The following is a 20,086-nucleotide window of genomic DNA, read 5'->3' on the forward strand; positions in this document are numbered from 1 at the left end:
TGCTCCAGCAGCAGCTAAAGGTTACCTATTCGTTCAACCCAGCAGGTAGAGCTGGCTGCAACATACAGGCTCAAGAGTCCTTGTGGGCAGAAGAAGAGGCTGAAGTCTGCTGCTCTGGAGGTTAAGCAGCTCTGCATGTTTATGGCACTGGGTTTATGCACAGAATCATGGAATGGGCTGGGTTGGAAGGGACCCTCAAGAGCATCCAGTTCCCTGGGCAGGGACACCCCTGCCATGGGCAGGGACACCTCCCACCAGCCCAGGCTGCTCCAGGCCTCATCCAGCCTGGCTTTGAACACCTCTAGGGAGGAGGCAGCCACAGCCTCCCTGGGCAGCCTGTGCCAGTGTCTCCCCACCCTCATACTGAGGATTTTTGTCCTGACAGCCAATCTACATCTGGTACTGGAAGGCTGTTCTAAGGTCTCCCTGGAGCCTTCTCCAAGCTCAACAGCCCCAGCTCTCTCAGCTTGTCTTCACAGGAGATGTGCTCCAGTCCCTTGATCATGTTTGTGGCCTCCTCTGGACCTGCTTGAGCAAGTCCATGTCCTTATGCTAGGGGCCTCCAGAGCTGAACACAGTCCAGATGGGGTCTTGTGGGAGAAGAAGGGGGAGAATAACCTCCCTCGAGCTGCTGGGCACGGCTCTTTGGATGCAGTTCTGCAGGTACTCCCAAAGGCATTTTGTCTGTCAGATGCAGAGTGGGGCAGCTGCAGCTCTGCCATTGTCCCAGGGCTGGGCTGAAAGTGAAGGCTGAACATTTGGATGCTCTGCTGGCATGCTGTGTGAGTGAGGGTGGGCACAGACACCCCCAGCTGTCCAGCAGACAGCAGTTTGGGGGCAGACTGTTGTGAGTGGTGATCAAACAAGCAGGGAAGAGAGGGAGTGGCATTTATTTTTTCTGTATTGTATGGTTAGACCTCTGGGGAATAAACTCTAACAGGACACAACAAATTCAGAGCTGTTGGCAGTCACAACTTAAAACTGTAGATATTTGGTTATTGTTTTGCTGCAGGACCTCCCCTCTGACCCAGGAACTGGAACCTACCAGACAGCTAAATAATTTTCTGTCTGTATCTACTTCCTCCTGATCTAGCTTCTTCAGGGAATGAGGAATCCCAGGCAAGTACAACAAGTAGCTTGAATTGAAATACTTCCAGCACTCTGAGTTGGGCTTCAAGGTTTAGCCCCTGGGCTTTGAACAGCTCTGCTCTTTCAGGACGAAAACCTTGTTTGCACCCTGAGTGCTTGATTTGTGTCCAGGTTCCTGTCTGCTGCACCACCTGCCCTCTGGGGGTGAGAGCATACCCTCACAATGCTTCTCTTTGGTTACATGGCTCTCCTTTGGCCATCACCTCCTACACAGGCTCATTTTCAAGGTCATTCATGGCTGTGTCACCCTCTGCTTGCTCTCTTACTCTTGAGCCTCTAGGCATGTGGGAGCTGCTCATTCACAATACTTGGTTGTCTTTCAAGTCTCTCCTCACAGTACTGTGTCCAGTGCTGTCTCCATCTATGGGCCCCCAACAGAAGAGGGACATGGAGCTGACAGAAGGGGTCCAGATGAGGCATGAAGATGATCAGAGGGCTGGAGCAACACTCCTATGAGACAGGCTGGGAGAGTTGGGGCTGTTCAGCCTGGAGAAGTCAAGTCTCCAAGAAAATTTTAGAGCAGCCTGAAGGAGGCCTGCAGGCAGGCTGGGGAGGGACTGCTCAGAAGGGGCTGTGGGGATAGGACCAGGGGCAGTGGTTTGAACCTGGAGCAGGGCAGAGTTAGGTTGGACATGAGGAGGAAGCTCTGCACAGGGAGGCTGGGGAGACACTGGCACAGGCTGCCCAGGGATGGGGTTGAGGCTCTGTCCCTGGGGACACTGAAGCTCAGCCTGGCTGTGTCCCTGGGCAGCCTGCTCTAGCTGGAGGTGTCCCTGCTGCCTGCAGGGGCTGGTCAAGATGCCCTTGGAGGCTCCCTTCCAGCCCAGGGCAATCTGTGAGTCTGTAAAGCTTTCTTTATCTCTGGTGCTAATGGAACAACCCCCTTCCCATTAGCTAACTGGAGTGCTACCAACAGCTTGATCTGCTGCCTCCACTAACACTGCTTCATTACTGCCCAACGTTGCTCCTCCTGGGTGCATTCATGAGCCACCCTTGGAGGCAGGGCTGTGTATGCATCAAACCCAAGGGCTGCAAGTAAGGAAGGTATGCAACACCTGTACTGAATGCTGGATGTGGTTTAGTGTGGACCCTTCAGTGCTGGGTTGAGGGTTGGACTGGATGAGCTTGGAGGTCTCTTCTAGCTGGGTGTTTTCTGTGATCCTGTGTTGCACCACTCCTGCTTCACCTGCAATGAAACAAGGGAGCTGGTCGTTTGAGGTACAGCTTGCCTTAGAGAATAGCCCAAATCCCACTTTCTAGGTCAGCTCTGTATATTAAATATTCCCAGCTGAGAAGGCACTGTGCCTGTTTTCCCTCCCAGTGCCAGCTAACAAGCACTTCTCCAGGTCACATGCAGCCCCTGGTACATCAGGCTCCTTTTCTGTTCCTCACTTTTGGCTGGCTGGTTGTTTGCCCTGCTGAAAATGCTGCACCCTCCCAGGCTGCTAGGAACTAACAAAGAGGAGCTGAAGTTTTCAAGGGATTTGGGAGAGCTGATGTGCATGCTGTGAAGATCAGGAATGCCTCACTGTGGCACACAGGGGAATGCTCTCTGCCTTCTGATTTCACCCAGGCACGTGTTCGCAGCAGCAGCAGAGAGGCCGGAGGAGAGCTCTGGGGCCAGCTGGGGAGGAGAGCTTCTAAACCACCTTTACAGGACTGGCTTCGTTGAGAAAGAGGAGGATGAGAAGAGAATGTGGCAGGAACATCCCAGAGAGTGCCCACTGCTGTCTGCTGGGGATTGCTGGAGCTCAGACAGCTCTGGTGATGAGACCCCAAGGAAAGAAACAGCTGCACACGCTGGTTTGCACCAAACCAGACCACTCAAAAGCTGCTTGGCCTTGGCCTCTTCATCTTCTTCCTCCCACATCTGCCAGTAGGAAACTCTCCTGGTAGAAGATGAGTCTGTGTCTTGCTAGACCACTAGAGTGTGCTCAGCTAGCTTGGCAGCACCTTCTAACTACCTGGTTGTCTGCAGCCTTCCATCTCAAGCTGTGCCAGGGGAGGTTCAGGCTGGAGGTGAGGAGAAAGTTCTTCACAGAGAGAGTTGTTGGCCACTGGGATGTGCTGCCCAGGGAGGTGGTGGAGACCCCATCCCTGGAGGTGTTCAAGAGGGGATTGGATGTGGCCCTTGGTGCCATGGTTTAGGTGTCAGGTGTTGGGTGACAGCTTGGACTTGATGATCTCTGAGGTCTTTTCCAACCTTATTGATTCTGTGCTTCTAAGAGTGTGCGGGTCCTGCATGAAAGGAAGCCCTGTGGGGAGAGGCTGAGGGAGCTGGGGTTGCTTAGCCTGCAGAAGAGGAGGCTCAGGGGAGACCTCACTGCCCTCTACAGCTCCCTGAAGGGAGGTTGTAGCCAGGTGGGGGTTGGTCTCATCTCCTGGGCACCCAGCACCAGAACAAGAGGACACAGTCTCAAGCTGTGCCGGGGAGGTTCAGGCTGGATGTTAGGAAGAAGTTCTTCATAGAGACTGGCCATTGGGATGTGCTGCCCAGGGAGGTGGTGGAGTCCCCGTCCCTGGAGGTGTTTAGGAAGAGCCTGGATGTGAGAAATTGTTTTAATGTTCGGCTTTCCAAGGGGAACTGCTGGGGAGCGTGGGGCTCGGTCCTGGGGCTGCTGGGTTGGTTGTGGTCTGTATCCTGTGGGGTTCACTGCTGTGTACGGGGAGAGAAGGGTGAGGCACCAACAGCTCTAAAGACTGGCCAAAAGTGCAGGTTTTGCCCCAGCCCTGACGGAGAGGGGTGGGAGGTGCTGGGGAGCATGTGTGTTTGTCTGCTTGCCCTCTCTGCAAGCCCAGCCCGTGCGGTTGGGGTGCGCCCCCAGCAGGCTCGCCCCGCACCCAGCGCTGCCTTGCCTTTGTTTAGTAATACACTGGTTACAGACTGCAGCAGTGCGTTCATTCGCACGCTGGATCAGGCACTTGGTGCCATGGTTGAGTTGATCAATGGTGCTGGGGGAGAGGTTGGACTCGGTGATCTCGAAGATCTTTTCCAAGCTGGCTGATAGTGCGATCGAGGGATGTGAGGTGGTGGGAGCCATTTGCGTGTAGACGGAACTCCATAACCCAGGTCAGCCGCAACCAGAGCTTCGCTGAAGACTGACAGCCCCGCAAGGCTTCTCCAGCGGATCCTTTGTCCGCTGTAAGGCCTCGAGTCACGCAGAGACCTGCGGCTCCCCCGGCCCTCAAGGCCACCCAGCAGACGGTGCCCGGCAGCACGCCTCGGGCTAGCTCCGCCCGGCCCTGGGCGCCGCCGCGCCCCAGCGCGCAGGCGCAGAGGCGGCGGCGGGCAGGTGCCGGGCGCTGCCCTGCCTGCGCAGAAGGCGGCGCGCAGCCCGCAGCGCCCCCGCAGGTGCCCGCTGCCGGCAGGCGCCTGCGCAGAGGCGCCCGCAGGTGCCCCCTCCCCCTGTGCTATATCTGAGTACGCCGCGAACCGCACGTATAAGGGTCGGTTCACGCCTTTTGCCTCCTTCAGATCCTTCCGCTATCGCCAAAGGCGCTCCTTAGGCCTTAAGCCTGAGCTGGCCTGCGGCAGAACCCTAAGCGTGCAGGCGTGCTGAGGCCTCAAGCATGTTGGATTTTGATCCCATCTTTGGGTTCTTCGTGGATGTGGCCGGGCTGTCGGACTCCTTCCCTCGACGCCCTGCGGAAGGATACTTCCTTTTTTTATCCACCATCTGCTGAGAAACGGTTTTGAGGCGTGGCCGGGGTGCGTGCACCGCCCCTGCAGGCCAATCGTAGCGGGAGGCTGGTCATGAGCCCCGCCCGGCTGGCGAGGAGGAGCCAATGGGAGCGAGAGAGAGAGCGGCGGGGGCGGGCTGCCAGCCGGGGCAGGGGCGTGCGCGCGCGGTGAGGGGGTGTGCGCGTGGGGCCCGGCTGTGCGCAGTGGCTGGAGCCGAGGGAGCGCCGCGTTCGCGGGGCCCGCCGACGGGCGCCGTGTGGCCGCGGGGTGCGCCGGGGGGAACGCAGCGGGGGCCGGGGGAGGGGGGGGGCGGCGGGTAAAGGAAGGGGCAAGGCTCCAGGCTGCCTGGGCCGGCGGGAGGGGGTGTTGGTGAGGCGGAGAGGCGTCCGGAAGGAGCTTGGCCCGATCGGCTCTTTCCCTGCCTCGCCTTCAACTGCCGCCCCGCGCTCCTGCTCGTCGCAGGGAGGGAGGGAGGGAACAAAGAGGCGGCGGGGGACAGGCCCAGGAAGGCAGAGAGCGGCCGACCGGGGTGGAAGTCGCTGCGAACTGCACTGCAGCAGCTTCTGGTATTTCTTTTCACCACCCCCCCCCCCCCCCCCCCCCCCCCCCCCCGACTGAGGCAATGATTAACAGGACCGTGGGCAAGGAGGCGTCCTGTGGGTGTCTGAGGGCTCGGCTGGAGCCGCCTGATGAGAAGTGGGGGAGGGAAGCGGGAGGACGGGAAGGAGCGAAAGGAAACAAGGCTGCTCCCGCCCGCCGTGGCCCCTGCGGGTCCCCGTGAGGAGAGCCGGACGCGGGGCGAGCTGCGGGCAGGGTAGGGAGCGCGGCCTGCCAGCTGACCGCCGCCGTGCTCTCTTTTGTTGTTTTTTCTCCTCCTTCCGTCGACTTCCTCTCTGAAGGCCTCCCGATGAGTTAAAATGGTGCTGAGGCTCGAGGGGAGCTGGTCGCTGCTCGTGGGAAAGAAGTTCCTCAGCCTGTCGGAGGAAGACGACAGGCCCTGGGACGTCAGCCGCGTCTTGGAATGGCCCTGGAAGTCAGGCAGGATCCGAGCGGTTTCGCACACGGACATCTCCAAACAAGACCTGAAGGTAACCGGCAACTTTCGAAGAGCCTTAAACCGAGAGTGCTCGCCCTGTGCCCTGGCAGCTCGGCGTGCGTGTGGGGGTGTGTGCACACAGCTATGTATACCCGCAGCTGGGGTAGGGAGGCCCTTCTTGGTTCAACTTGCCTGCTTAACATGCTTGCAAACCTGCACCCCCGGCTACAGCCCCCACTGTGGGGCTCCTAACGCTGGCAACTGCCTCAAACTAATGCTAAATCTGCATTTTTCCACTAGCATTTTGAAAACTTAAGGGTTTTATTGCATCCATTGTGCCTACGGTTTTATTTGTATGTATTTCCTAAACGGAATTTAAGGTCTTGTCACTTGTGAAGAGTTCCCCCCGGCCCAGAGCTGAAAGTGAAACACTCCCGTGTTGTTGTGCTTGGTGACCTTTCTCAGTCTTTGGAGCAGCTGGTAATGAACAAGTGCTTCAACTGGCTTGACAGATGTACCAATTCATGTGTGGTGGTAGAGGTGTTTGGGACTTTTCTGATGTGGTGGCCACTTAATAATCATTACCAATAGGACTGTAAACATTCAGTTACTGCAAACTTCGTGTAGTTTAACTGTACTTTGGGTGAAAGTCGAGTGGTAGGTGCAGTTGGGCTATGAAGCTCTTTAGAGCTCTCTGGCAACTGTAATCCAGCCACCTGTGGGCAGTTACTGTAGTACACAGCATGCTCTCTAAGGGCATCCTGTGCATGGTCCTCTTGCTTGTTTCTACAAGAGGCTTTGGTGGCAGGCTGTTCTGACAGCACCATCTTCCCATTGAGATGGTTTCATTGACTTTTGTTGATGGTGTGGGGGTTTTTGTTGTTCTGGGATTTTTGTTTGTTTGTTGTGTATTAATGGAACTTCATGACCTGTAATTAGCTGAAGAAACATCTGCTCGTTGTGAAACAGAAATCGTAGGCGTTTCGAACTCCTTTTTGGAAGTGTCATTTCGGGGAGTGCAAACTTTGTTAGGCAGAGTTGTTAGAGGCCGAGCTTGTTGTGGAGGTGCGGTAGGGGTGGAGCTTTCTCCATCTTTGGTCAGCGGGGCTGTGTCCTTGCCGTACTTGGAGCGAGGAGGAGGAGGGTGTTGCTGCTACAGAGCTCTTCTTAAGGTCCTTCTCTGGGACTTAAAAGGAGAAGCAGCAGATGCTGTTGGAGACTTCACTGTGAGCCTTGGAGCTGGTTATGGTTCTGCCAGAAGCGATTGGCTTAATGCGCTCCGCTCCCCAGGAAGAGTGGTGAAGAAGTTGCCAAGTAGCAAGCACCTGCCTGCTGCTTTCCTCTGGCACCTCGGGGGAAGACTTGGACCCAAACCACTAATGGACTGGGAGGGGGATATGTCTCCAAATTAGTCTTTCAAACTTTGCTTTTTGTATAGCATCAGGAACAAGCTACAGAACAGCAGGACGCTCGGCTGCCCTTGGAAGTGTTTTCTCAACTGTCCTGTCCTGTTCTGCAGTGCTGATGCTACAGACAAAACAAGCCATTCTGGTTCTGGCACTTGGCTTGTTTGCTTATCTCTTTCCTTGTTTCCAGGAACTTCAAAATGACTAAATTCATCTCTGTCCCCTCCTGCCTGTGGGAGCATTCCCATTCATGTGCTTTTACTTGCTTTTCCCCTTAGAGGGAGAAACTAAGCAAGAGGTTCTCTCAGGTGAAGCTTCTCTGCTGTTAGGGTGAGTTAGATAGGTGTGGATTAGAGTGTTGTTTCATGGGAGGACTGAGGGATTTAAATGAATAGATGTGTATACTCCTTTTTTTTCCTGAGAATTGTGCTTTACCAAGATACTCCACTTCCAAAGTTGTTTGATCTTTCCAAATCCTCTCATAAGCAGCATGGAAAAAGCAGCAAAGAAGGGTGATGCCACCCCACGAGTTGAGCACTCCTTTCCTGTTGGAGTTTGTATGGATGCTTCAGAGTCATAAACACCTGTTACAAGCAGGCAGCAAATGACCTTCTTCACATGATGTTAGTGGAGCAGTTTTGCTGGCTTCCTGTCACCAAGTTAACTAAAGCTATGTTCTTTGAGCAAATGCCTTGTGTGTTCAAGTGCTCCAGAGGAGAGTGGCAAGCGTGTGGCAAATGCATTTGCACTGCAGCGTACAGCGCTCCGAGTGCTGGGGGACTGTGCTGCAGCTTCCCTTAGCTGTAAGCACTGGTGGCTGAGTTAACACATGGAACTGTCCTTGATCAGCAGGTGACTTTTTGAGATGAGAGCACTGCAGAATGGAGTAGGAATATTGATGATTGATGTGATGGTAATGATGACAAACCAGTTAGCAGTGACTGTCACTTATCATGAGCTAGGTCAGCCTGGCATGCTTTAATGATTGTGTGCTTGCCAGAAAGGCAATAATCACATTCATATTATCAAGAACTTTGTTTTTTTTTATTTCCAAGGAAATTGATGTTTATCCTTTGTCATGTTGTGTATTTGGTGGTTAGTCACTCTTTCACTTCATTTCCTTTCTGTAGATCTGTGTGGAGTTTGATGATGAGCCATGGGAAAAGAGAAGATGGATAGAAGTCTACAACCATAGAATGAAAGCATTCCTGGTGGAGCAAAAGCTGGTACTGGCTGAAAGAAAATTTCCAGCCACTTCTATGTCTCCTGTCCAGTGGCCTGCAATGGCAAGTATATGCTTGGCCTAAATCACTTTGGCTCTGTAGCTGCATCTTCTAAGGACAGTGTTGGTACAAGTGTGGATTTCTGAAGTACAGCTTCACTCCTGTGCTCTTTATGTGATCTGAAGGGAGATTAAATATCTTTGTACAGCTAGAGCTAGGCAGAGCTTGTCAGCATTGGAAGCTGGTGTGTAGTGCCTGGGGACAGAGGCACAATATTATTTGTATGAATTTGCCTCCCTCCCAACCCACTCTTCAGTAAATGCTAATTCCTTCCCCCTCTGGTTTCTTCCTGCTTGCACGAAGTTGCAGCTAGAGAGAGAGGGTAAAGAACAGGTTTCTGAGGATGTAGCCAACACTTGTTTCTTAAATTCTTGGTTTACTTTGCCTTGGGTACTGTTGATTCTACAGTGCTTCTTGATCTAAGACAGACCCTTCTGTGATGGCTGCCTGGCACAGGAGATAGGGGAAGTTTAGGCTGGAGGTGAGGAGAAAGTTCTTCCCAGAGAGAGTTGTTAGCCCTTGGAATGTGCTGCCCAGGGAGGTGGTGGAGTCCCCATCCCTGGAGGTGTTCAAGAGGGGATTGGATGTGGCCCTTGGTGCCATGGTTTAGTAGTCATGAGATTTTAGGTGACAGGTTGGACTTAATGATCTTTGAGGTCTTTTCCAACCTTACTGATTCTATGATTGTATGATTTGGAATTTGTCTTTATAAGCATTGGAGTTGCTCTGCACAAGACAAAGAACCAAGGTTCCTGTGAGCACCATGCATGGCTGGCTGGGCAAATCACCCAGCAGAGGTGAACAGGGTGCATTTTGTGCCGTGTCTGAGCTGTGCTTGAATACTTTGGATTCTACTGCTGCTCAGGGCAGTGAATTAAATGGAGATGTAAACTTCTGGGCCTTAATTACACTGAAGTTGTGTTGCATGTTTTGATACTCTTCACCAGGTATAACACATGCAGTGCTGCATTTCAGCTGAGCTCATCAGCAAAGCTATTCTAAACAGATACTGGGCCACATAGGATGGGAGAGGAACTGGAGAGATGAATCCTCAGTTCCTGACCTGTGCATTAGTATCAGCAGTTCACTGGGTGGGTTTGCTGATGCAGTGTTCTGAAAGCCTGCAATTTAAACTTAGCTGTTGTCCTTTTCTGAGTCTCTGAACAATTCTTGCTGGATGCTTTGTTGTGCATTAATAATTCCTTCATGATGTGTTTGAAGAATCAGTTCATGCATTGTGCATGTTTAAAAGCTCATTTGTCAGAGGAGCCACTTAGGCTAAAGTAAAGCACAATACTGGATCTTGTCTTGGCAAAAAAAGAAGACTCTTCTTCCCTTACACCATCATCACACAGAGCAAAAGAGAAGGGGTCCAAAAAGAGGTGTGTGGATTAATTTGTTTGTCTTGAGCATGCATTTTTGATGCAAGACAGATGGGAGAGCACTGCAGAGCTCTTTTACTGCCCAGTCTCTCCCAGAGACTCCTGCTTCTTTTCTGGTGATGCTGCCCCTTTGCCAGTGCTGCTCTAACTGAGGTGAAAACAGCAAAGAGGAAGGAAGTCTTTGCTTGATCAGTCCTTTGGAAACCCAAACACACTCTGTCAGAAGGGGGTTTGTTTTCTCCCTTCAAATGGGGCACAAATGTGCCTTTTACACAGGGAGGAGTTGTTCTTGCCACTTCTTGTTCCAGGCTCCTCATGCCCACCTACTCAGAGCTGTTACTGTAGGGCTAGACATGGTTTAACCTTGAACATGCTAGGAAGAGTGCAGAGGCTTGTACAGGGAGTTGTCAGTTCTTGGAGCGTTTGGGGCACCCAGGCACAGCTCCCTCGTGGCACAGCAGCGCTGTAGTGGCTCTGAGGCACACCTGAGCTTGGGGCATTCTTCTCTTGGTTATCAGTGTTGGTGAGAACTGAGACCTTCAGCATAAGCCATGCAGCAGGCCTTTGTTGCTGTGCTGGTTGTTCCCCCAGTCTGCCATGAGGAGGGAGTTTCATTAACATACCCACAATTAGAGCTCTCCATGTTGAGATGAATGATTCATGGCAGCCACCTGAACTGGATTCCTGGCTCATTCTACTAGAGATGAGTTCCCAGTGGAGTCCAGCAGCTCCTTTATTAGGCCTCCATTAGAAATTGTGTTAGAAACTTGCTTTGTCACAAGAGTTGCATGTGGAGAAGGATCTGCAGAACTGGAGTAATTTTTGTAATGCAAGTGAGGAACAGTGAGATCTTCTTGCTCTAAGACAGTGCTTTTCACTCTTCTAGACCTACAAGTCCTTGGTGGACAAAGCTGGTTTGGGATCGATGGTTTGTGCGCGCTATCTCGGGGAGGAGAGATGTGTTTTCATTTCTAAAGACCTTCTGACACCCATTCAGGTAACCTTGGGAGGATAAATCTGATCTTGGGATTTGAGATATGTCAAGCTAATGTATCGTAAATGCAGTCCTTTGATGCAGGTTTTTGTGGCTCTAACTCACAGATACCAGCTCTGAATGCAGTGTGTCTGCTGATTCAACACCTGCTTGGGGTCATTTAAGAGCACTGGGTTAGGCAGTGTGCTAGGCCAGTTGCTCAGCCCAGGTGACAGCTGTTGTCAGGTCGCTGGTGGGAATAATCTGGAATAGTTTCCCTTTGTTCTTGTGGACACGACTGTCATTACTATGTGAGGAGCTGCAGGCATGTCTGGAATAAGTCTTGGGTTTTAAGTGGGACTTCATTGCTAATCCTAAACAAATGATGAATTGGACAGGATGTAAAGGAGGTGGTTGAATTATAGTCCCTATACTGAGGAGAAGAAATGGTTAGTGAAAATGAGGCAGAGACAGGCTGGAACAATTGCCCTGCTCAGGCCGTTTGAAAACCAGGATCTACTGATGCTAGAGAATCCAGGAAACGACTCCTAAGAGCTATGAACAGTCTGAGTGAAAGTGGTAATGGATGTCCTGTGCTCCTAGTGGCATCAGTAGTGTTCTGCTTTGACTTGTTGGCAGTCAGTAGATAGACAAAGGCTCTGAGAAACTAACAAAAGAATCACTTAATGCTGAGTTTGAGTTGTAGATTGTTGTCTTGCCTGGGGGGGCCCAGAAAGAGAGTGGAGATTACTTTATGTAGAAGCCTTATCTCAATACTGCAGTGTAGAAGATCAATTTTCTAGCATCCTGAGTAGCAGTTTCTTGGCTAGTAGCTCTTCAGCCTCCTTTGTACAAATGGCAGAGGAGGACAGAGGGGAGAGCTCGCTTCAATTGGACTGCAGATAGCTGACCCAGATTAGTGGTGAGGAAATGAGTACAATAAATACAATATCCTGAGAGCTGAAGGAAGTCAGTTCTGGGCTTGTTGAACGTGCATGAGTTGCTGCTGACAGCAGCATTATGGGACTTTGTTAATAATTTTCCTTAGTAGCTACCTTTTTTGTTTGTTTCCTAACCAGGATGTGGACAACTCCAGGCTTCCTCTTAAAGATGATCAAAATGTTAATGAGGAAATTCAGGCTTTGGTTAAGAAACACCTGGATGAAACCCGTTTGGTACAAGGTGCGTGCTGTGTGCTGGGAAACTCGGGCAATAAGTGCTCAAAGCCAAAGGGAAGTGGTAGCAGTGGTGGTGGTAATGACAGGAATCTGCCTTAGGGATAAAAGCTGCTGAAAAGTACTGCTTCCAGTTTCTTTTGCAGCAGTGAATGCTTTACAGAGCATTGCAGAGCTTTGAGTTTTGAGTGCTGCCTTTGCAGCAGCCAGTACCTAATTTAGGTACAGATGGGTGGTCTTGTGACAGAGAGCAAACTCCTAGCAATCATCCCTGACATTATTTGGAGTTGTTTCTTTCAAGTAACTTAAAGAAAAATCCATATTTTTTTCAGCCTCTTGTTTATAAACTCCCAAAGTTTTATAGAGAGACTAAGTTTTAGTCAAGTTCACATTGTTCCTTTTAGCTTTTCCAGCTTCAGGTTCTTAATTCCTGGGTTCATACAAGGGCCTTTGTAGCCATGTGCTTGCATGTGCAAGAAAGCTCTTACTCAGAGTTGCCATTTCCAGCACTGTAAAGAAAGGGAGATGCCACATCTAATGAGGGAATCTTCCTTCCCATGTCACTGCAATCTGGAGGTCAGTTTGACCTCTGCTCCATGGCTTAACCTCTGAAAAGCTTCACTGCCCTGTGTCAGGAGGGAGGCAGCAATGTCATGTTGCTAACTGAGATTTTCATGCTCACTTTTTTTAAGCTGTCTTTCCCCCCCTTTTTTTTTTTAAGGAGGGAAAAATATCATTGGTTCAAAAATTAGGATTTATAGCCTGGATCCATCCACTCAGTGGTTCACAGCAGTTGTTGTCAATGGCAATCCAGCTACAAGAACTCTAGAAGTCAACTGTCAGGAGGTAAGAGTCAGTGGCTATGGCTTTACAAATGGGGTTGGGGATGGGTGAGAGCTTGAGATTATATCCCCACCAGCTCTACTTTTCATTCTGTCCTTGCACTAATAAGCTCATCACAATGGGGCCAGTGTAGTGCAGAGTAATGTATTGCCCAAAGGGTTTCCCTGTGTTGCTGCTAGAACTGTGGCATCAGGAATGGTCTTCTGCACAAAGTGAAGGAGACCTGGAATCCTTATTGGAAGGGTGAGGCAAGCCTCTGATCCTGCTTGCTTTGCCTTCTATGCTGCACAGACAGTGCTCTGAAGCAGCAGTTCATGTGTGGGCTTACATTTAGAGACACTGTCACAACAATCTATTGCTAAATTCAGCTTGGCATTCCAAGAGCAGAGAAGCAAAGTGTCTGTACCACAACATCTAAGATAACTGTGTCCCAATGGGAACTTTCACCTCTTGACATGACTCTGTGTGTGCTTTTGTTCCTTTCCAAGATTCCAGCTTTAAAAACTCTGGATCCAGAGTTAATTCACGTTGAAATCATATATGACAACAATGGGAAGTGTGGTAAGAGCTGTTACTCTTTGTCCTTCAAGCACTGAGTAGTGTATTTGTGATGAATGGACTAACCCTGCTCACCTTCTCTTCCAGATAAGTCTAAGAGAATTGGGGGGGTGAAAAGGAAGTCATCTGAGAATGGTGGAAGCATTGATGCAAAACAGGCCAAATGTTGTGAGGTAACTCCTTCCTGTGTTACATATGAATGTTGCATAATGGCTCTGCTACTTCTCAAAAAAAAATGAAATGAGGATTAGGAGGAGAGTGGAACAATGAATACAATCCCTGGGAGGGTGTGTTGAGTCCTTTGAAGCTTGTCTGGGCATGGGTGAAAACCTCTTGCCTTGTGATAATGGGGGGAAAAGTTAACTGAGGCTTGAAGGTTGGTTTGGTAGGGAGTTGGGTTTTTTTCAGCTGTGCTTTTTGCTCCCACCTTCTGCTTGGGAGTTAGCCTGCCTGGTCATGTCTTCTGTAGTGACAGGAAATGCAAAGCACTTCTCAAGTTTATAACCTTGGCTTTGCACATTCTTTTGTTAACTGTTTGGTGTCTACACCCCAAACCTTCAGCAGCACTCAGGTGCTTTGAGGCTCCAAGCTGCACAACCAGAGGTTTGAAAAAACCCTGTTTCAGTCCATCAGACCTATGACTGCTTTCCTAGTACTTCATGTCTACATTTCTTTTGTGAGTGACCCCCCCCAGGTGTCACTGCCTCAAAGGTCAGAAGACAATCTGGGGAATGTAGGCATAGAAATGCAGATGAAAACTAATGAGCAGTACTTCAAACTTGCCCTAGCATTTTGCTCCAGTGTTCCAGGCTAGGAATTGCATTTGAGGCAGGAGTGGCCTCTGGAAGCTCTGGAGTGGTGGTGGGGTGGGAAGGTTGGACTTTGGTTTTCAGGCTTGGTGTTCTTGAGCTGTGTGCTGAGGCAGCTGTGTGGATCTGGCTGATGACTGGGTGCCAGTGTTAGCAATCGTTAACAGCTGCTCAGGTGCGGTGTGAAGGAGGAGGTACAGGGTAGGATTCCTCACTGCAAGGAGTTCTCTGGCTTGTAGTTAGTGCTGAGGAAGAGTGTGTCCCACCCAGCATGCTGCAGTCACATCCTGCTACTGCTGCTTCTGTAGCTCCTGCTTGAGCACCTTGAGTGCCTTTTTGGGTGCTCAGTTACTGTTCTGTAGCTGTCTGCACATTCAGCCATTGAGCAGCCTGCTCGATACATGCCAGGCTGCTCTTCATTCTGTGTCCCAGTGTCCTGCAGTAGAGTTACTGTGGTCTGAACTCATAGCTTTTTCCCTGCATCCTTGATCACCTCTGTCCTCTTGGAGAAATGTCTGACAACTGTATCCTCACAATGGTTCAGGGAGTGCCCTTTCTGACGAGGGCAGCAGCAGCTTTCTGTGCTTCTCTGGTTTCCATGGCTGTGAAGCCACAAGCCAAAGCCATGTTTTGTTTAATTACTCTGATTTCTAAGGAGGAGTTAATTCCAGTGGTGTTTTGAGAGCTTATCTTAATGCCTGTTAGCTGTGCTGTATCAAAGTAGAAAGGAAATCCTTTGGAGCTGATAGTAACAAGTCTGGTTGAGCACGTGGGAGTGGAGTATGGGTGTTAGAGCTGAGGAAGGAGCCCCACAGAAAACAGGGTTTAAAGACACTTGCTAATTGGGTAGGCCTCTTGTGTTCCTAAGAACAGTGGCAGATTTATAAGGCTGCTGATTCAGTCAGCACAGGATCTCATTAGTTAACACTCCGTGGAATCCTAGTACCAGGATTGTTCTTGCTACAGGGAGGTGTACACCTGGAGCCTTGGTGACATTTGCAGACTAACATCACAGCTTTAGTTTGCTCTTAAGATTCTCAGATGAGCTCTGAAAGCTTTCTGAATTCTGATTACTGCAATTATTTTGGAAAGGTCATTGCCCTGTCAGTTCTACAGAGCAGAGCTCTCTCTATCTTTCTTTCCACTTTTGCAGTACACCTTTCTCCCCCACTGCCCAAGTTTAATTGGGGAAAGTGAATTAGCACAAGCAGTGTTTAATAGAAGCTGTAAGGTTTAGAAGGACATGAAGGTTGAAGGTCTGTGGTAGTTCTAAGCTGTACCTTTAAACATTTTCCACAGAGCAGGAAGTAGCAGAATGTGAATAGATCACTGTTGGGTGTAAAAAGGAAAATGATGGTAGTTCTAAACAATCCATTGGAGAGAAATAAAGGACCTAAACTGGTTGTACTGAAACAATCTCTCTCTTCTTGCTGCTTCTCTCTGGGAGTTACTAACTTGCTTCTGCTTGACCTTGCCTGCATTCTTTTGGCTAAGTCTCAACAGCTCTCTGCTCCTTTCCCTTGTCCCTTTTGTGTACAGGGGGCGTAAGGCAGGGCAGGGAGGGAGAAGCTAGTAGCTTCCCCTGGTCTTTGACCAGAGGGGTCCTTGTGCTGTCTGTTAATTGTAAATACCTGCAACTCTTGTATCTTTTGCCCATATTCATTGCATTCCATTGCAGTTTTGCTTGCAAATATGACTTCATTTGCTTCCAGCTGAGCTGGTCTGGCAAATTTCATGTTAGGGGGGAATTGTCAACCCACCACAAGGCCTTTTCATGTTACAGGTAGAGCAAGGAACAGCTTTAACTGCAAAGAAAGGCATTGATGTGGTGTTTTGTGTTGAGCTGAAGCCTGCAAAGCAGCATTTCTGTTACCCTGAGTGTTCCTAGCTGTTGAAATCTCTGTTACAGGTTCCTCCCAGTCAGGGACATGTGCAGTCAGTACCAACTGTGTTGGGTGAAGCATTGCTAGGATGTACTCCTGCTAACAAAGACCAAAGGCACCAAGGCCTGCCCCTGCCAGCTAACTCACCACCCAACCTTGGTGCAGAAACACCTCAAGGGTAAGGAAGCAGTTTGCACCTATGCAGATCTCTCTTCTTCTAAGAATACCTCCAACCAAACTCAGGTCACTTTAAAGATCTGTGGCAACTAATCTGCTGTAATATTAGCTGAGAAAAGTGGTTGACTTGATTGCCCTGGATACATAATTCACTTGCTTATGCCTTATGTACATAGCTGCCCTTCACTGTCAGAGGCCAGTGGCAGTGCTTCACTGGACCCATCTGTAAGCTGCTGGGCTGCACGTAGGTGTGGTGCCGGCTTTGTGCCAAACCTGCCCTGCCCCAAGGAAAACCCATCCAGGCTGGTGTCCTGGATGCTGCCTTCTTGTGGATCAGCTACAGGTCTTCAGTTCTCTTTCTTATGAACACTCTTGACTTCAAACAGCTGTGTTCCTCCTGATTCTGTCACAAACATGAGCATCATGGCAGAAGCAGTGTGACAGGAAAACACAGGTGTGTATTAGCTTGAACAGCAGTGGTGCAGGAGGTTAGATGCCTAGTTTTGCAGATGTATCTCACCAGATACATGTGGGGGAAACAATGACCTTTTTTTAATTGGAGCTCTTTGTGTGGGAGCAGTTTCACTGTCTGCAGTACAGACCTTAAGCCAGCCAGAAGTTCCCTGAGTCAGAACCTCTTTGGGCAGACCTGCAAGCGATCAGCTGTTGGTTGTCCAGCCCTTGCCTGGAGACAGTGAGGCAGGAACTGCTCCCGGGCGAGAGAAGGCAGCAGGGCAGCTGCAGTAGCTGAGTTTGTTGTGCAGCTTTAGCATTCTTGCCCAACTCTAAAAAACAAACCCCACACAAAACCACCCCAGTAAACTAAACCACCTCCCCTCAAATCTCCACCACTGAAAATGTTGAGCATCGGAAGTCAAAGGGCAGGATTCAGTTCCTTGTTCCAAGCCTCAGGTGCTCCCGGCTTGGGCAGCCGAGGCCCTGCTTTGTTGGCCTCCTTTGTCTGATCATTGCCTCTCCTGTGTTTCAGCACGTGCAGACGAAGCTTACCAGAGACTCATCCTTCCTGTCTCAGTGCTGGAATGAAACCATTGAAGGAAAACCTGACTGCCTTTCCCAAGGTGGGGTTTGTGTCTAAAGAACAAAACCTTAGCAATCCAAACGCTAAATATACCTCTCTGACAGCCTCAAGATCTTCATCTTTGGCTGATTTGGCCAGTGAGAAGGGAACCAGCCTGAAAACCACGAAGGAGCCTCTCCTGAAGCCTGCCACAAACTTTTCAAAAGAATGTGTCTCTGTAAAACAGTTGCAGCACCTAAACCCTTCCACAGCCGTGCCCAGGGGCGGCAGCGCTGCGGAGCTGCAGCGGACTCTGGACTGTAGACCCTCGACCTCGGATGCTCATCTGCTCCCTTTTGCTGACTCTGGAGTGAAATCACAAAGCAGCTGCCATAGCCAGAACAGCCACAGAGCAAACAAGATGGATGAGCTCACAGACATGGAGTTCTTCATTAGAAGACATTCAAATGAGATTCTTTGTGACAGAAGTGAAAACGAAAGCTTTTGGACTGGGAGTGCCAAGGCCCAGGATAACAGTAAGTGTTCTTCACACTTCCTGCAGGCCCTTGTTGCTGTGTGACTGCAGACAAGCAGGTCCTTTGTAATGTATTCAGGATTAGCAGTGTCAGGCCTGAATGTGTCTTGCATTTGAGTCCTTTTACAGAGGTGGGGAAATAAACTTGCAGAATGTCCTTTCTTGATCAAGGAAAAGGACTCAGTCGTTTCTGCAGTGCATGCCAGAGGAGAGCAGCACAGCGAGTTACAAAGGCAAGGAGCTGGTTGGAATGCAAATGCTGAGGGCATAATGGGACAGTCCTTCCAAAAATTGTTGTTATCAGTGCTCTTAAATCCTGTAAGCTAGTGAGATCTTGATAACAAAGCATTTTTCCAGAGGAGCCATCATTAAATGAATGTTCTGAAAACAAACAAAATGCCCCAACCAGCAAAAAAGAAACCCCAAACCCAAGCCACCTCATTGCTGGGGTTTTTGGGGGGGGTTGGGTGCTGGGTTCTTTTATGGCCCAGTTCCACTTGGTGAGCTCTTCAGGCTTTCCCCATGGGATGGAATGGGAAAGGCTGTAGTTGTTTAAGGAGCTGGGGTCCTGGTTTCATGTGTTGTGCACCAGGCATTGCAGTTGATCACTCGGAGCTGGGAATCTCCCCACACCCCCACATCATCTTGCTTTCCAATCTCGTGTTGCTTGTCTTGGTTTCCCATCTGCTCTTCCATCATTATCATGGGTACACAGCCAGCCAAGCAGCCAGTGTTGTGCCCTGCTGGGGCTCACCCACAGTCTGGGAGAAGGGTATTTGACATCTGCTACAGTGAAGTGCTAAAACGTGTTTTGCATCGTGAAGCCTGAGAAGGACTGGGAAAAGGCCAGGCTGCACTTCTGTCTTGCGGAGCGCGGGCCGCTCGCTGCGCAGGTACTGTAGCCCTGAGGGCTGAAGAGCTTGTGTTAGAACCAGATGCTCTTTCAAAACGATCTGTGGAGGGGAGAAAGGAGCTGTTAGGCTTGGCTCCAAAGAGGAGGACTCCAGTGCAGCTATAGCTTAAGAGCTGCATCCGCTTGAGCGGAGCTTGGTGCGGGGTGAGTGGCAGGGACGCTGCGGTGCCCGTCTCGCTGAAGGAGCTCTGCTTGCACTGGGGGGAGCTGAAGCCTGTCTCCTTTGCCTGCTCTTCCCTGCAGTCACGGTTCGCAAGTCCGTTCTGGCAGACGCTTGCAAGGTGAAGAAGCTGCAGCAGAGCGGAGAGGCCTTCGTGCAGGACGGTTCCTGCAACAACATCGCCCCGCACCTGCACAAGTGCCGCGAGTGCCGCCTGGACAGCTACCGCAAGAACAAGGAGCAGAGGGACTCCACTGTCTTCTGCCGCTTCTTCCACTTCAGGAGGTAAGGGAGCTGTGGCTCTCCAAAGGCTTTGCTCTTCTGTGGAGCTGTGTAACGTGCCCTGTGTCCCAGGCACACCTCTGACCTCTGCAGCTCTTCTGTTCGCTTCTAGTGTGGATTTCGTTTGCCAGGACAGATGATCGCAGTTTCAGGTCTCTGCCTCAGGAATCACAGTAGCACGGTACAGGAGAGGTTGGAAGGGGCCTCAAGAGGTCATCCAGTCCAAACCCCCTGCCAAAGCAGGAGCACTTTGGGTAGCTGGCACAGAGATGCATCTGCGTGGGTTGTAAATGTGTCCAGAGGAGGAGACTCCACAACCCCCTGGGCAGCCTGCTCCAGGGCTCCCCGGCCCTCACACCAAAGAAGCCTCTCCTTGTGTTGGGGTGAAATCTTCTATGTTCAAGCTTGTATCTGTTGTCTCCTGTCTTACTAGTGCACACCACCAAAAAGAGATTGCTGGGCCTTGGTGTGTAGCTGTTGGTCAGGCTGGCACACCTGTCTCATGAAAGGTTGGCTGTGTTATTTTTAGCCCTTAGAAGTGTTATAACTTCCTGATTTGAGTTGAAAGTATTCTGGCAGGACTCTGAGCTCTTTATTTTGCTGCTCTGGGCTGAGTGCCAGTGGGATAACATTAACTTAGTTTGAGTGGCACAGGTCAGTAGTAGTGGAGGTAAGTGGGAGGCTGGATTCCATGTCTCCCAAAGGTGAGCAGTTGGACACATGGAATGTTGGACACAAGCACTGCTGCAGAAGAGCTGCAGTAAGTGGCCAGTGGCTCTTGGATGGCCTCGTGGAATAGCAGTGGGTAAATCATTGTGTGGC

General features: G+C 50.5%; 1 protein-coding gene across 1 annotated transcript in view; it reads left to right on the top strand.

Annotated features, from left to right (window-relative positions):
- The first annotated feature begins 4,982 nt into the window (after positions 1 to 4,982).
- KDM3A (lysine demethylase 3A) overlaps positions 4,983 to 20,086 on the top strand; it is a 34,425-nt gene continuing 19,321 nt past the window's right edge. Inside the window, exons 1-11 of the mRNA XM_054172168.1 lie at positions 4,983 to 5,098; positions 5,731 to 5,919; positions 8,404 to 8,559; positions 10,825 to 10,935; positions 11,991 to 12,093; positions 12,808 to 12,932; positions 13,418 to 13,490; positions 13,575 to 13,660; positions 16,206 to 16,357; positions 17,345 to 17,910; positions 19,066 to 19,267. Of these exons, the coding sequence (XP_054028143.1) occupies positions 5,749 to 5,919; positions 8,404 to 8,559; positions 10,825 to 10,935; positions 11,991 to 12,093; positions 12,808 to 12,932; positions 13,418 to 13,490; positions 13,575 to 13,660; positions 16,206 to 16,357; positions 17,345 to 17,910; positions 19,066 to 19,267 (1,745 nt within the window). The 5' untranslated portion in view covers positions 4,983 to 5,098; positions 5,731 to 5,748. The remainder of the gene's footprint in view (positions 5,099 to 5,730; positions 5,920 to 8,403; positions 8,560 to 10,824; positions 10,936 to 11,990; positions 12,094 to 12,807; positions 12,933 to 13,417; positions 13,491 to 13,574; positions 13,661 to 16,205; positions 16,358 to 17,344; positions 17,911 to 19,065; positions 19,268 to 20,086) is intronic.

Source organism: Dryobates pubescens, chromosome 23, assembly GCF_014839835.1.
Source record: "Dryobates pubescens isolate bDryPub1 chromosome 23, bDryPub1.pri, whole genome shotgun sequence".
Taxonomy (NCBI): domain Eukaryota; kingdom Metazoa; phylum Chordata; class Aves; order Piciformes; family Picidae; genus Dryobates; species Dryobates pubescens.